Source organism: Lepus europaeus, chromosome 1, assembly GCF_033115175.1.
Source record: "Lepus europaeus isolate LE1 chromosome 1, mLepTim1.pri, whole genome shotgun sequence".
In the NCBI taxonomy this organism is placed as follows: domain Eukaryota; kingdom Metazoa; phylum Chordata; class Mammalia; order Lagomorpha; family Leporidae; genus Lepus; species Lepus europaeus.
The window spans coordinates 113,295,309-113,310,217 of NC_084827.1; the positions used below are offsets into that span (position 1 = coordinate 113,295,309).

A 14,909-nucleotide genomic window follows, 5' to 3' on the forward strand; every position below is an offset into this window, starting at 1 on the left:
AGCGAGGCACTTCATGGAGAGTTCTGAAGCTCAGACTCTTAAATTATTACTTCTATACAACTCCTTGTTGTTGTTGTTAAAGAAAAAGGTTGACTGTGGCCAGAGCCCATTTGCAACTCTGCCTCTGTTCTCTTGTATTCTATTTGGTTTCCCTTTAATTTCCTAAAAAGTAAATACATTTAAAAAAGAAAAAAGTTGATTTATTCATTTGGAAAGCAGAGTGATGGGGGAAGGGTTTAGGGGAGTGCCTTGGGGAGAGCTGGGTGGGGGTTAGAGGGGATCTTCAACCTGCTGGTTCGCTCCCCAAATGACTGCAATAGCTGGGGCTGGGCCAGGCTAAAGCCAGGAGCCAGGAGTTTCTTCCATGTCTCCCCTGTGGGTGCAGGGGCCCAAGCACCCAGGCCATCTTCCACTACTTTCCCAGCAGGGAGCTGGACCGGAAGCGCAGCAGCCCGTTCTGTAACTGGTGCTCCGATCTGGAATGCCCCTGTGATGAACGGCTGCTTAACCTGCTTGCCCTGCTTGCCCCGAGGACTCGGGGTTGTTTCCCAAGCATCGGTGCTTTTCCTATAGGGTAGAAGAATGGGCATCATCCCATTCAGCTTCGAGGGTTGGGAGATGGAGGAATGTGTGAGCCAGTGCCTCAGCCCCTCACACAGAGCGCTTCCTCTTTCACCTGCTTTGTGTGAGGGGCTCTGAGTGAGATGTAAAAGGACTCTACTGCTAAAAAAAAAAAAAAAAAAAAAAAAAAAAAGAAAGAAAGAAAAGAAACCATTGAAAGACAAGGAACACATCACCTACCGCCTGAGCCGTGGCTCCTCTCAGAGGTGGGGGAATAGCCTCCCACAAGGAGGGTCAGGGTGTGGGGGCGGGAGGACCTTGGGGCACGTATGTTCTCATCGGGGGTGTTCTGGCTCCAAAGAGGCTTCCTCTTATCTCTCATTCAGTCACGCGGACGACGGAATGAACGTGGGGATCCTGGATATCTTCGGGTTCGAGAACTTTCAGAGGAATTCCTTTGAGCAGCTCTGTATCAACATCGCCAACGAGCAGATCCAGTACTACTTCAATCAGCACGTTTTTGCTCTTGAGCAGGTCAGCGGGGACTGTGAAGCAGCTAAGCGCACGCGGGAGGGCAGAGGTGGCTCCCAGAACCCTGTAGGCTAACACAGCAGGTCAAAGACGGGAGGAAAACCGCTGGCGAGGCGTGCCGTCACAGTACACCCACACTTAAATTCAGTCTGGAGCAGAAGAGGTGCTGAGAGCTGCTGAAGGATGCATTTCTTCACCGGAGTGGGACGGTGACAAGCCCACTGTTTAAATCTCCCTTTGAAACTCTTTCAGGTCCATCGCCCCCTTGTCTTCTACTTTAACAAAAACGGTCCATGATTGTGTGCAGAACGTCACAGGATGCTCTTGAATTCAGGACATGGGTCCCTTGCTCCTGTGCTGGCCATCCCGATCTTGTGTGCCCGATCCTACAGGAACCAGGGGCGATTCCAGGGAGGAGTAAGATCTGGTCTCAGTTTCCCAGAAATGGAAGTCTTTCCCCTGTGCGTTTCATGACACTTAAAGCAGAGCAAGAAGCTGCTGGGCCCAAGGGCTCAGGCCCTTTCCCTGTGACCACAGCTTGTGAAGTAGAGTCTGCTCCACCCAAATCCTTACTTAAACCCCAAGACTCCCTTTTGTATGAAGGAGCTGCAGTAGCAAAACAGTCTGCTCAAGCCCCGTGGATGCAGGGCTACTGTCTTAATGCAGACACACAGAGTACGCTGTGATGCGATCAACCAGATGTGGAGTAAAAATCCTGGTATTGATTCTATCCCTAGAGCTGCCCTACACAGCCATGGCCTTTGTTTCAGCCCCGGCACCTTCCATTTATTTCCCTGGGGAATCCAGAGGTTTTTTTTTTTTTTTTTTTTTTTTTTTTAATTTTTTTTTTCCAGTTTTCTAGCCCTTGGGTGATTCCCTGACAAAGGGTAGGAGTCTGTGTTCTGTGTCACCCAAACGGTTTTCTTTCCAGGTTCACTTCCTTTCTAGGTTTGTTTCTAAATGAAGAGCTTCCGAGTCTGTGTCTGGGAGACAGCTGTTGCACAGCCTCAGTGGTGTGATACGCAGACAAGACAGGAGATACACACCCTGACCCCACGGGCCTTCAATGTTGCCAGAGCCAGAGAGTCGATGCCAGGTCTCCTGGTGGTAGGCAGGCCTGTTTGGACTGGAGAGAGCCACAGTGTGTCTCCCTGCAGGTGGAGTACCAGAGCGAGGGCATCGATGCGGTGCCCGTGGAGTATGAGGACAATCGGCCTCTCCTGGACATGTTCCTCCAGAAACCCCTGGGCCTGCTTGCACTTTTGGATGAGGAGAGCCGGTTTCCCCAAGCAACTGACCAGACCTTGGTTGGTAGGTACCTTTGGGACCAAAGGCACACACACACAAGAGCAGAACCTGTTCATGTCATCCCGGGTGTGCGTGGGTGGGTTTACCTTACAATCTTTTGGCTACCTGATGGATTGTAAAAGTAGACACCCTGTTTTTGATTGAACTCAAATGTTCTGGCAGAATTTGTGTCTTACAGCCATCATCATCCCTGAACCCCTCCCACTTTCCCATCGCTGCCATCACAAACCCGGAGCCGACATCGGTTTTCCAGTTTCCTCTCCCTTGTTGCCCAGAGCCAGTCCCGGCCCCCTTGTCTTTGGTGTCCCTGTCTTTTGCCTTTGCCTGGAGCTCGCTCATCCACCTCTAGCCCAAGTTAGTGCAGATTCCTCCCTTCCTTTCCATCCTGGACCGACCGGCTAATTTTGTCTTCTTTGCATCCCCTGGATCAGGGGAGGAAGATAGGACACCTCCTGCCAGCCCCAGAGGCCCTCCTGTCTTCCCTCTGTTGCTCTCGACCTCCTTCTCGAGTTTCCTGTGCTCCACACCTGCTTTGTCCCTCGCTTAGACTGGGAGATGCCCCAGTCCTCGCATCCCGTTAGTGCTCAGGGCAGACCCACACCTGGTAGGCTCTCAGTGATGACCACGACAGGGCAAACATTGTTGAGGAAGGAACAGCAAGTGTGAAGCCTTTTCCCCAGATGGAAAGCGGATCTGTGGGAAATGGCCATGCTCTGTGGTTTCCTTTTATCTGCAATCTCATCGCAAGTTTCCAAGGTGGGTTTAAGCCAGGGTGGTCTGCCTCCCACTGGTAACCTCAGGGTTCTCAAGCAACTTGGCAGGGCCCCTGGTGTCATTAATGTCCACACCAGGAGTCTTTAGTGACAGCAGGAGAACGTATGATCTGGGGTGCAGCCTGACACTGAAACGAACCCTAAGTAACTCAGCAAAGTCCAGATCGTGAACGATCACCCATAGGGTGATGCATGCATGCTTGTACCCACAGTGGTAGTACCAGACTCATCTGAGATCCTTTATTCTGAGTCTTTCATGGCTTAAGAGTGTTTTCGTTTGGAAAAAGAAATCATTCATATTGTAACTTTCCAACATGCACGTCCACACAGACAAATGCGAAGACCATCTGCGATGCAAATACTTCTGGCGGCCCAAAGGAGTGGAGCTGTGCTTTGGCATTCAGCACTATGCTGGCAAGGTGAGGCGACTGTGGCGGTTACTAGACCCGAGTTTGACGAAGCGTTACTGTCCCTATCACCCAGTCAGCACTGCTCACGAAATTGCTGGCAGATTTCTGTCCCTTTTTAGTTCTTTCTTCTTGGACACCCAATCGTCGTTCCCCAACTTTCTCAGTGGTGCCACTCACATCAAGCTACCCGTGGCATAGAAGTAATTTCCCGCTGGGGTGGCCCACAGAGCTGCCATCTGCTTCTCACCTGAGCTATGGCCTAGAACTGGCAGCTCTCCAGAGAGAGAACATATTACAGCTTTTCACAGTGTGCAGTGGTGAACGTTCACATTCGGAAGTCATTTGCAGAGGGTAGGTAACAGAGGAGGGTGAATATCACAGTGGGGCTCCATGTGTAGCCCCGTAAGCATATGTCTGCAGGCCACCAAAACTGTGCAGCTGAAAAGGAAAAAACAAACAACCCCTCCACCATCCAGATGTTAAGCTTTTATAACATTAACTGGAATTTCCACTTTTCATACGCTGTGCCTCCGTCTCCATTTCAAGTTCCTGAAGCAGATTAGTGACTGACTCAGGAAACCCTCTGGTCCCATAGCCAACAACTCATTGCACGTGTAACTCCCAAAGGAGCCATGTGAATTATGGCTAATTGGTTCCTGTGGAGTTTGCTGAGGCCCTGGGCCCAGAGAAGGGGTAGGAGTTTAATGAAAGGCATTTTTTATTACTTTGTTGATTCAAGATATATCAAAATGATCTTTCATATTCATAGCATAGCATTTAAATTAACTTTGCCTGGTGGCTGACGGTTAAAAGGCAATTCTAATGTAAGGAAGGAAGACTGCTTTCCTCTCCGTGTTATATTTTCATTTCTTTGTTAATAATTGCAATCCAATTTTTACTCTTAACTATTTCATTCACCTTAGCACTGATATCTGGCCACAAAAAAGTTCATGGAAAATGGAATTAAAATATGAGTGTATTTTTGTGCAAAAATTTTTGAAACCCTTAGTTTTTTCACAATACACATTTTCTATGAACTTATGAAGATCCCTTGTCTTTTAAAAAATATATGTATTTTTAATTCATCTTAAAGACACTGACAGAGCTTCTATCCATTGGTTCACTGCCCAAATGGCTGCAACAGCTGGTACTGCACCAGGCTGAAGCCAGGAAGCAGGAACTCCATCTGGCCTCCATGGGTGGCAGGAACTCAGGTACTTTAGCCGTCACCTGCTGCCTCCCAGGTGCACTAGCTGGAAGCTAGAGCAGAAGCAGAGGAGCCGGGACTGAATGCTAGACACTCGGCTGTGGAATGTGGGCATTCCAGCATGGGGGCTTAGCATCCTGCACCATCACACCTGCCCAGACCCCTTCCTTAATGTTCTCTGAATGAACACCAACCTCCAGCCTGCCTCTGCCTCCCAGTCCGGTTCTGTTTATCTCACCCCTCTCTGCCTTTCTCTGTCCTTTCACACCTATTTCCTGCCCGGTCTTCTTCTTCCCTCTTTCTCTTTCTTGTTTTTAGAGAAGAAAGGATCCTTTTCTCTCTGGGTTCTGTGTCCTTTGCTGAATCCATTTGCCATGCAAAGTTTATGTGTAAATAAGTGATTCCCAAGGGCTATACTTAACATTTCTCTGAACTGGACCCTTGTCTTCTGAGAACGGCTCCACATCCTTGAGCAAGCATTCAGATCCCATGAGTTTCTTGGTAGGCAGTGAGAGGACAGTGGCGATGAGCATGCACCCGGGCTGCCTGGGCTTTGATGCCAGCCTACCACTTGCGCAGTCTGAGACCATGGCACTTGCTTCAGCTCTGTCACGGCCTCTGCTTGCCTACCAATGAAGTGAAGCTTGCCTCCAGGAGGGATGCTTTGCACAGAGTAGGGGCCTGATGTATTTTGATTATTCTGATATGATTTATCTTTTTTTTTTTTAAAGACTTATTTATTTGAAAGTCAGAGTTACACAGAGAGAGGAGGAGAGGCAGAGACAGAGAGAGAAGTCTCCCATCCACTGGTTTACTCCCCAGTTGGCCACAATGTCAGGAGCCGTGACGATCTGCAGCTAGGAGCCAGGAGCTTTTTCCAGGTCTCTCATGTGGGTGCAGGGGCCCAAGGACTTGAGCCGTCTTCTACTGCTTTCCTAGGCCACAGCAGAGAGCTGGATTGGAAGTGAAGCAGCCAGGACTTGAACCAGTGCCCATACCAGCGCCAAGGTAGAAGACTGGATCTGATAACTCAATCCAAGTCTCCCATGTGGGTGGCAGGAAGCTGATTACTTGAGCCATCACCAGTGCTTCCCCAAGATCCATATTAACATGCAAGTGGGATCGGGAGCCAAGGCAGGCATTGAATGAAGGCACTTCAGTATGAGATGCAGGCGTCTTAATTGCTAGGCCCAGTGCTCACTTCTGACGTGATGTATCTTTGATTGGATTCTTTTCTTCAGAGAGCAACTGGACAAGTAGTAAGATAAACTAGCCTGCCAAAATTACCAAACGTTTCTTTGTCTCTGGTGCTCTGGAAATAAAAGCACAGTTATGGTGGGCAGTTGGTGCACTACTATGGATGCCCCCATTCCAAGTTGGAGTACTTGGTTTGAGTCCCGACTGCTCTGCTTCCAATCCAGCTTCTTGCTAACATGCATCCTCGGAGGCATCAGGGTATGGCTCATGTAGTGTGTCCTTGCCACCCATATGGAAGACGTAGATTTATATAGATTTTTTTAAAAGATTGATTTATTTATTTGAGAGAGTTACACAGAGAGAGGACAGAGACAGAGAGAGAGAGATGTCTTCCATCAGGTGGTTCACTCCCCAATTGGCCGCAATGACTGGAGCTGTGCTGATCTGAAGCTAGGAGCCAGGAACTTCTTCTGGGTCTCCCACATGGGTGCAGGGGCCCAAGGGCTTGGGCCATCTTCTACTGCTTTCGCAGGCCATAGCAGAGAGCTGGATCAGAAGTGGAGCAGCTGGGTCTCGAACTGGCTCCCATATGGGATGCCAGCACTTCAGGCCAGGGCATTAACCCGCTGTGCCACAGTGAAAGTCCCATAATTTTTTTTAAAAAAAGATTTATTTATTTATTTGAAAGGCAGAGTTAGAAGGAGAGAAAGAGAGGTCTTCTATCTGCTGATTCACTCCTTAAATGGCCACAACAGCTGGGGCTGGGCCAGGCCAAAACCAGGAGCCTGAAAGTCCATCCAGGTCTCTCACATGGGTGCAGGGGCCCAAGCACTTGGGCCGTCTTCCCAGGCATATTAGCAGAGAGCTAGATCAGAAGTAGAACAGATTGGACTTGAACCAGTGCCCATATGGATGTGGGCACTGCAGAAGGTGGCTTAACCACCTGTAACACAATGCCAGCACAGAGATGTGGGTTTAATTCTTTAAAAAAAAAAAGATTTATTTTATTTATTTGAAAGAGAGTTACAGAGAGAGGTAGAGACAGAAAGTGAGGTCTTTCATCACTGGTTCACTCTCCAGATGGCTGCAACAGCCAGAGCTGCACCGATCTGAAGCCAGGAGCTTCTTCTGGGTCTCCCATGTGGGAACAGGGACCCAAGGACTGGGGCCATCTTGTATGGCTTTCCCAGGCCACAGCAGAGAGCTGGACTGGAAGAGGAGCAACCGGGACTAGAACCGGCGCCCACATGGGATGCCAGCGCTTCAGGCCAGGGCTTTAACCTGCTGCACCACAGCGCCAACCCGGGTTTAGTTCTGAACTCCTGGCTTCAACCTGACCCATCCTTGGCTATTGCAGGCATGTAGGGAGTGAACCAGCAGATGTGAGTGATCTCTCTTCCCCACCCCACCCCCCAACTCCCAGTTCAACTAAATAAAAATAAACAAGTCAACGGAAATTTTTACAAAGAACTGCATGGCTGTGTCAAGATGAGTCTTACACAGAATTTGATTAATGACTCACCAGCCCTCTTGTTGGTGCTGCCAGCACTGGATGGTTGATTTGGCTAAGTTGCTATTTGCTTTTTGTGTTGCAGGTGTTATATGATGCTTCTGGGGTTCTTGAGAAAAACAGAGACACTCTCCCAGCTGATGTGGTTGTGGTCCTGAGGACATCCGAAAACAAACTTCTTCAGCAACTCTTCTCAATCCCTTTGACCAAAACAGGTACCTGGGAACCCCTCACCAGCTGTGATCCTAATGCTTGTACAAAACCAGGTGGCCTTTTCCAGTTAGTGTCTAAATACTGCGCGTCCTGCTCTACAAACATTGAAACGTAAGGATTTACCTAAATTCTAGAAAAAGAAAGTGTTTTGTTCATGATTTAATGGGAGAGAATGAGCATCTATACATGTGTGTACACACAGACTTGCAAACACCCGCAAGCATACTCCCCACAACCTCAGCTCTTAGATGTCTCAATTTCTCTGTCTGCCATTTTTTATTCTTCCATTTATAAAACCATATGCAATCATCAATGCATGCTAACCACTCATATGTGGTCTGTTGACCTCGAACTTCTGGGAAGATCATTTCTATTCACGTATGCCTCCTAGTGAAAGGAGTGTGGAGAATCCAATGTCAGCTGGGCATGGGATCCTCAGAGGTCACTTTGTCTGACTTCCCACCCAATTGTTGACCCCACCCTACAGCTCTCCTAAGCGACCTGGGGTGTACATGATCTTGATCCACTGCTCAGTTAGTCCTCATCTCAAGACACAGGAAACCAGGACCCATGAAGGGAACTTCTAGTTGGTTCCAGCTCCTTGGATTTACACAGGATGTTGTGGCCTTTGCTAGGCAGCTGACTCCATGTTCTCCCAGTTCTGCACTCCAGGGTTTCATGTGTTTGAGGCTGTGTCTAGAAGTAGCAGTGAGTGTGCTTTTAAGAAAGGAGGGGCAGACATCCCCTTGTGGCTCATCATTTCATCTTCTTTCTGTATATCACCCTTGAAATCACTGGCACCCATGTCCAGCCTGGGGCGTTTGCCTGCTGAGAGAGCCACCAGGCAGGCAGAGCTACTTGTAGAGGAATGAAAAGCCCAGCTCAGAAAACAAAGAGCTGCAGTCTACAATCTTTGCTTCCTCTTAAATGGAAGGAAAGTTGAAACAAAACTAGCAGCAGGGGATCATCTGAAGGCTGCCCTCCAGCTTCCTTTCCAGACCTCTCTTGGGGACAGCCAGGATTTCATTCATTCTGGCTTCCGGGGAGCTGGGGGGCAGGTGTGGGGAGAGCTGGCTGGTATTTCTTCAACAGAGACTGAGGGGTGTAGGCTCCTTGTCAAATGATTTTTGTGTGTAGGCAAAGACATGGCCATTTATTAATAGGGAACCCCCTCTGAAATAAAAAGCTGTCCAAATGATTCTTCCACTGGCATTTACACCCTCTCATAAAAGTGAGTAACGACTTGTCAAATCTGTTCACAATTTTGAAATTTCCGATTTTTCAACCTTTGGCAAAAACAAAAACAATTTCTCAGAATAGACCACTAGGTGGCGCTCTGCAGAAAGTAAGGCTGCACTGCGCGCCTGTTTTCCCCTGGACTCTCCTTCACGTGGGGAGGAACAGGAACAAAGAGAGTCCCGCTCCTGCTCCTGCTTCTTTTTCTTTTAATTTTTTCTTTCCTTTTCTCCCAAAGAGCCTTCCTGCTGTCTTGTAAATCTTTCTGAATATTTCCTTGAAAATGCACCCATACAACCTGGAGGAAACACACGTGTAAAATAAAGCTAGAAACAAACATGATGGCCTGTCATCCTGATATTCCTTGCATTCCTTACCTGTATATCATGCATAATGATTTCTTTTGAAATCCTAAGCTTGGTTTTCTCCACCTTGTGCATTTAACTAAGAAACCACAAATAAACATCAAAACTAATTAGCATGGTCCTGCTACCTTTTTCTGGAATTATTCATGTAAAAATACCTTCAATTAAGAAACACTTATAGAACAGCGTCCAGTAACGAGGCCCTGTGAAGACAGCAAGGGTGATATAGAGGTGAAGAGGATTTGTTTTTGCCATAAAGTAACTAGAATTTTCTTTTACCTTCCCTTTCTGTTGCAAAGTGGGCACTAAAGTTAATCTGCTTCAGACAATGGTTGCCCTTGTTGCTGAACACCACCACCCCCAAACTAGCTGGAGGTGTTGGTGTAGAACCCTCAGCTAGGTCTGCTCTCCCAGTGCACAGAAAGCCGATCGCCGACCTTGGGAGAAAGCAAGTGTTTATTGCAAAGCACAGGGCAAGGAGCCGGGCAGCGATTGCTTAATTCTCAGGCTCAGTGAAGAGTTGGTGGCAGAGGCTCTTATGGATTGAAATTGGGGCTCAGAGGTGTGTGATTAGCTCGTGCCCGAGTTCCTGATTGGTCAGTGGAACTTGTGACCTTCTTTGATTGGTGGCTGATGCCATGCTCTTTAGGGAATTTATGGTGGCCAGGCGGACTCCAGTTGGTCTGGAGTAGTGGTGGGGCCACATATAAGTGGTGGTTTCCTTCTGCCCCAGACTTGGGATTCCCCTTCACAGACCCCTCCACACAATACTGACCAGCAAGGTTTTGACTATTGGAGAAGCAAATGGCTTCTCGGGTCTGGTGATTAGAAGCTGGTAGGGCCAGCTGTACCACTCTGTCAATTCAGTGAATTCCTTTGATAAAGGACGGGCAAGGACACCTTGGGCTGAGGGAAACAGATGACCTGGGTCCTGATTTTACATTATAGGGGTTCGGTCTCACTTTCAATGCTCAGTTCTAATTTTTCCCCCTGAACCCTTTTATTTAAGGCATACAAATTTCATGCATTTTATAAAAACAACTTCAGGAATGTAGTGATTCTTCCCACTGTACTCACCTCCCACCTATTCTCCCACCCTTCTGCCTCCTTCCTCTCCTATTCCCAGTCTTATTTTTTACTAAAATCTATTTTCAATTAACTTTATACACAGAAGATTAACTCTATGCTAAGTAAAGAATTCAACAAATAGTGGCTCAGCAGGCTAATCCTCCGCCTTGCGGCGCCGGCACACCGGGTTCTAGGCCCGGTCGGGGCACCGATCCTGTCCCGGTTGCCCCTCTTCCAGGCCAGCTCTCTGCTGTGGCCAGGGAGTGCAGTGGAGGATGGCCCAAGTGTTTGGGCCCTGCACCCCATGGGAGACCAGGAGAAGCACCTGGCTCCTGCCATCGGAACAGCGCGGTGCGCCGGCAGCAGCGCGCTACCGCGGCGGCCATTGGAGGGTGAACCAACGGCAAAAAGGAAGACCTTTCTCTCTGTCTCTCTCTCACTGTCCACTCTGCCTGTCAAAAAAAAAAAAAAAAAAGAATTCAACAAATAGTATAAAAAAAACTGTTCCTCAACAATTTTTTTATTTCTTCTGTGTCCCACTGTTCATTCAGGAGCATGTTTTTCAGTCTCCATGTGTTTGCCTATGTTCTGAAGATTCTTGAGTTGTTGATTTGCAGTTTCATTCCATTGTAGTCAAGAAGATGCATAGTATGATTTTATATATATATATATATATTTTTTTTTTTTTTTACTTTGCTGAGACTTGCTTTATGGCCAAGCCTGTGGTCTATCCTAGAGAAAGTTCTGAAGATTCTTGAGTTGTTGATTTGCAGTTTCATTCCATTGTAGTCAAGAAGATGCATAGTATGATTTTGATATATATATATATATATATATTTTTTTTTTTTTTTTTTTTTTTTTACTTTGCTGAGACTTGCTTTCTGGCCAAGCCTGTGGTCTATCCTAGAGAAAGTTCCACACACTGGTGAGGAGAATGCGTATTCTGTAATTGTAGCACGAAAAATTTGATAGATATCTGTTGTGTCCATTTGGTCTATAGTGTCGATTAACTGTTTTTTCCTTGTTGATTTTCTGTCTGGTTGATCTGTCTATTGCTGAAAGTGGGGTATTGAAGTCCCCCATTACTACTGTATTGGAGTCTATGTGTCCCTTTAAATCTATTAACACTTCCTTTAAATAGCCAGGTGCCCTGTAGTTAGGTGCATATGCAATTATTATAGTCATATCTTCCTGTTGAATTGATCCCTTAATCATTGCATAGCGCCCTTGTTTGTCTCTCTCAACAGTTTTTGTGTTAATGTCTATTTTTTCTGATATTAGGTTGGCTCCACCAGCTCTTTTTGGATTTCTGTTAGCATGGATTATCTTTCTCTATCCTTTAACTTTCAGTCTGCATGCATCTTTGTTGGTGAGATGTGTTTCTTGTAGGCAACAAATAGGTGGGTTTTGTTTTTTAATCCCTTCAACCAGTCTGTATCTTTTAATTGGAGAGTTGAAGCCATTTACATTCAAGGTGACTATTGAGAAGTAGTGACTTGCCCCTGCCATTTTTCCAAAAATATTCCTATTGTTTACTTTGGATTCTCTTTGTACTTTTACTGGGAGATTTTCTGCCTTCACCTTCTTTCATAGTGATGAACATATTTCTGTGTGTAGCACATCCTTAAGCATCTTTTGTAAGGCTGGACAAGTGTTGACAAATTCTTTCAATTTCTGTTTGTTATGGAAGGTCTTTATTTCACTTTCATTCATAAATGAGAGCTTTGCAAGGTGCAATATTTCTGGGTTGACAGTTCTTTTCTCTTAAGACTTGGAATATATGTCACCATTCTCTCCTAGCCTGTAGGGTTTCTGATGAGAAGTCTGCTGTGAGTCTAATTGGAGATCCTCTGAGAGTAATCTGGCCTTTCTCTCATTACTGTGGAGAGTTTGACTGCAGTGTACCATGAGGATCTTTTCTGGCCATGCCTATTAGTAGTTCTATGAGCTTCCTGTAATTGGACATCCCTTTCTTTCTCCAAATTAGGGAAGTTTTCTATAATCATTTCACTAAAAAAGCCTTCTAATCCATTCTCTCTTTCCATGCCTTCAGGAACTCCTAATTTCCATATGTTGAGTCATTGGATAATATCCCATAAATCCCCCACACTGTTTTTTAGTTTTCTAATTTCTTCTTCTTATTATTATTATTTTTCTTTTTGATCTGACTGTAAAGTTTCCAGAGATTTGTCTTCTAGCTTGGATATTCTTTCTTCTGCCTCACCTAGTCTGTTGATAAGGCTTTCCACTGCATTTTTTTTATTTGATCTATTGAATTGTTCATTTCTAATATTCCATTTTGATTTCTCTTTAATATCTCAATTTCATGGGAAAATTTTCATTTATGTCATGTATGGATTTCTTTAATTCGTGGATTTGCTTCTGCTTACTTCTCTTCTTCTTTTTTTAAGATTATTTATTTATTTATTCGAGAGTCAGAGTTACACAGAGAGAGGAGAGAGAGAGAGAAAGAGAGGTCTTCCATCCAACGGTTCATTCCCCAATTGGCCACAATGGCTGGAGCTGCGCTGATCAGGAGCCAGGAGCTTCTTCTGGGTCTCCCACGTGGGTACAGAGGCCCAAGGATTTGGGCCATCTTCTATTGCTTTCCGAGGCCATAGCAGAGAGCTGGACTGGAAGAGGAGAAGCTGGGACCCCAACTGGCACCCATGTGGGATGCCAGCACTCCAAGCCAGAGTGTTAACCCACTGTGCCGCAGCGCCGGCCCCATTCTCTTCTTCTTCTCCTCCTTCTCCTCCTCCTCCTCCTCTTCCTCCTCCTCCTCCTCCTCTTCTTCCTCCTCCTCCTCCTTCTCCTCCTTCTTCTCCTCCTCCTCCTCCTCCTCTTCTTCCTCCTCCTCCTCCCCCTCCCCCTCCCCCTCCCCCTCCCCCTCCTCCTCCTTCTTTTTTGGTAAAGATTTATTTATTTATTTGAAAGAGTTATACAGAGAGAGAGAAGGAGAGGCAGAGAGAGAGAGAGAGAGAGAGAGAGAGAGAGAGAAGAGAGGTCTTCCATCCGCTGATTCACTCCCCAATTGGCTACAATGGCTGGAGCTGCACTGATCTAAAGCTAGGAGCCAGGAACTTCTTCTGGGTCTCCCATATGGATGCAGGGGCCCAAGGACTTGGACCATCTTATTCTGCTTTCCCAGGCCATAGCAGAGAGCTGGACTGGAAGTGGAGCAGCTAGGACTCGAACCAGTACCCATATGGGATGCTGGCACTGCAGGCAGTGGCATTACCCAGTTAGCCACAGTGCTGGCCCCCTGCTTACTTCTAAGTAATCCTAAGATCAATTTTTTGAATTTGTTTCTGGTATTTCTTCAGTCTCTTCATTTTCACATTCTAGTATTGAAGTGTTGTCATATTCCTTTGAATGCATCATGTTGTCTTCACTATTCTTGTTTCTTAAATTGTTGCCTTTATTTTTAAGCATTTCTGGAGATACTTTTTTTTTTTTTTTAACCTCCTGTGATGGCTTTTATCTTCAGACTATGCCTCTGTGGCTTAGTGGAATGTCTGCTCTTCCAGTGAATGCCCTGAGACATGTGCTGCGTGTGACCAGGGAGCTCTGTTCAGTGCTGCAGGATGAGGGGAGTGTCCAAGGGGACACTCAAGATGAGTGTGGTAAATCTCTCTGTTTTTTTAAAATCAGAGTGGTGGTTTAATCTGTTCTGTTGGCCTAGTCTCACACTCACCTCTTCTCCAAGGAGACCGATGCCTGGTCACAAACCCAGTTCACACTGCAATAAGAACCACACAAAGGATCTTTGCAGTCCTCGGTGTGAGCATGGATCCTGCAACAATGACCCTCACCAGGGGATCAGGGAGCCCAGGTGTGTAGAGCTGCCCACAGTGACTGGCCAAAGATCTAGTGACACCATTCACCCTCATATGCAGCCACAATGTCTTCATAGTCCTGGCACAGAAGGCTCTCACAGTCACAGGCACCTAGCTCGCTGTCAGTTCTCCCAGCTGGACTTAGGTGTCTCCCCTGGCTGGTTGCTGGATGCACAGACACGAGCTGGCACAGCTGTTACGTAAGCCCAAGATGGCATCTACCTCCTCTCAGCTAGTTACAGGGCACTGGTGCTGGGTGGTCAAAGAGAGAGAAATGTGCCCCCCTGCTTTTTTCCCTTTAGGTTGGCAGGTATACTGTCCCCCACCGGGTTCCAAGCTGGACTCACACCAGGCTTTTGTTCTTTTCTTTTAGCTTCATCACCAGTAGCTTGGGCTGCTGTAGTCTAGCCTCACCTCACTCTCCAAAGCTGATGCTGAGGCTCTTGGCTGCCGAGTTGTGTGTGTCCACACTCTCCACATAGATCCACAGTGTCCTTGAAATTTTCATAGTTTCTTCTACCGTTTTCTCCCTAACTCTTGGCTGAGATTGCACTCTCTCCACACTATTTGACTGTCTTCCCCAAGACTAGCACAGTAAGTGCCCTCTCTTATTCCACCATCTTGGTGTCTCTCCCAACTCTCAGTTCTAGAGTGATTCTGAATCCTGCATTGAAAGTCACAGTGTTAATTA

General features: G+C 46.8%; 1 protein-coding gene across 1 annotated transcript in view; it reads left to right on the forward strand.

Annotated features, from left to right (window-relative positions):
• Window positions 1-14,909, forward strand: part of MYO3B (myosin IIIB) — a 331,588-nt gene that overhangs the window by 206,456 nt on the left and 110,223 nt on the right. The window contains exons 19-22 of the mRNA XM_062196326.1: window positions 948-1,095; window positions 2,250-2,403; window positions 3,504-3,592; window positions 7,583-7,712. Coding sequence (XP_062052310.1) covers window positions 948-1,095; window positions 2,250-2,403; window positions 3,504-3,592; window positions 7,583-7,712 — 521 coding nt within the window. The remainder of the gene's footprint in view (window positions 1-947; window positions 1,096-2,249; window positions 2,404-3,503; window positions 3,593-7,582; window positions 7,713-14,909) is intronic.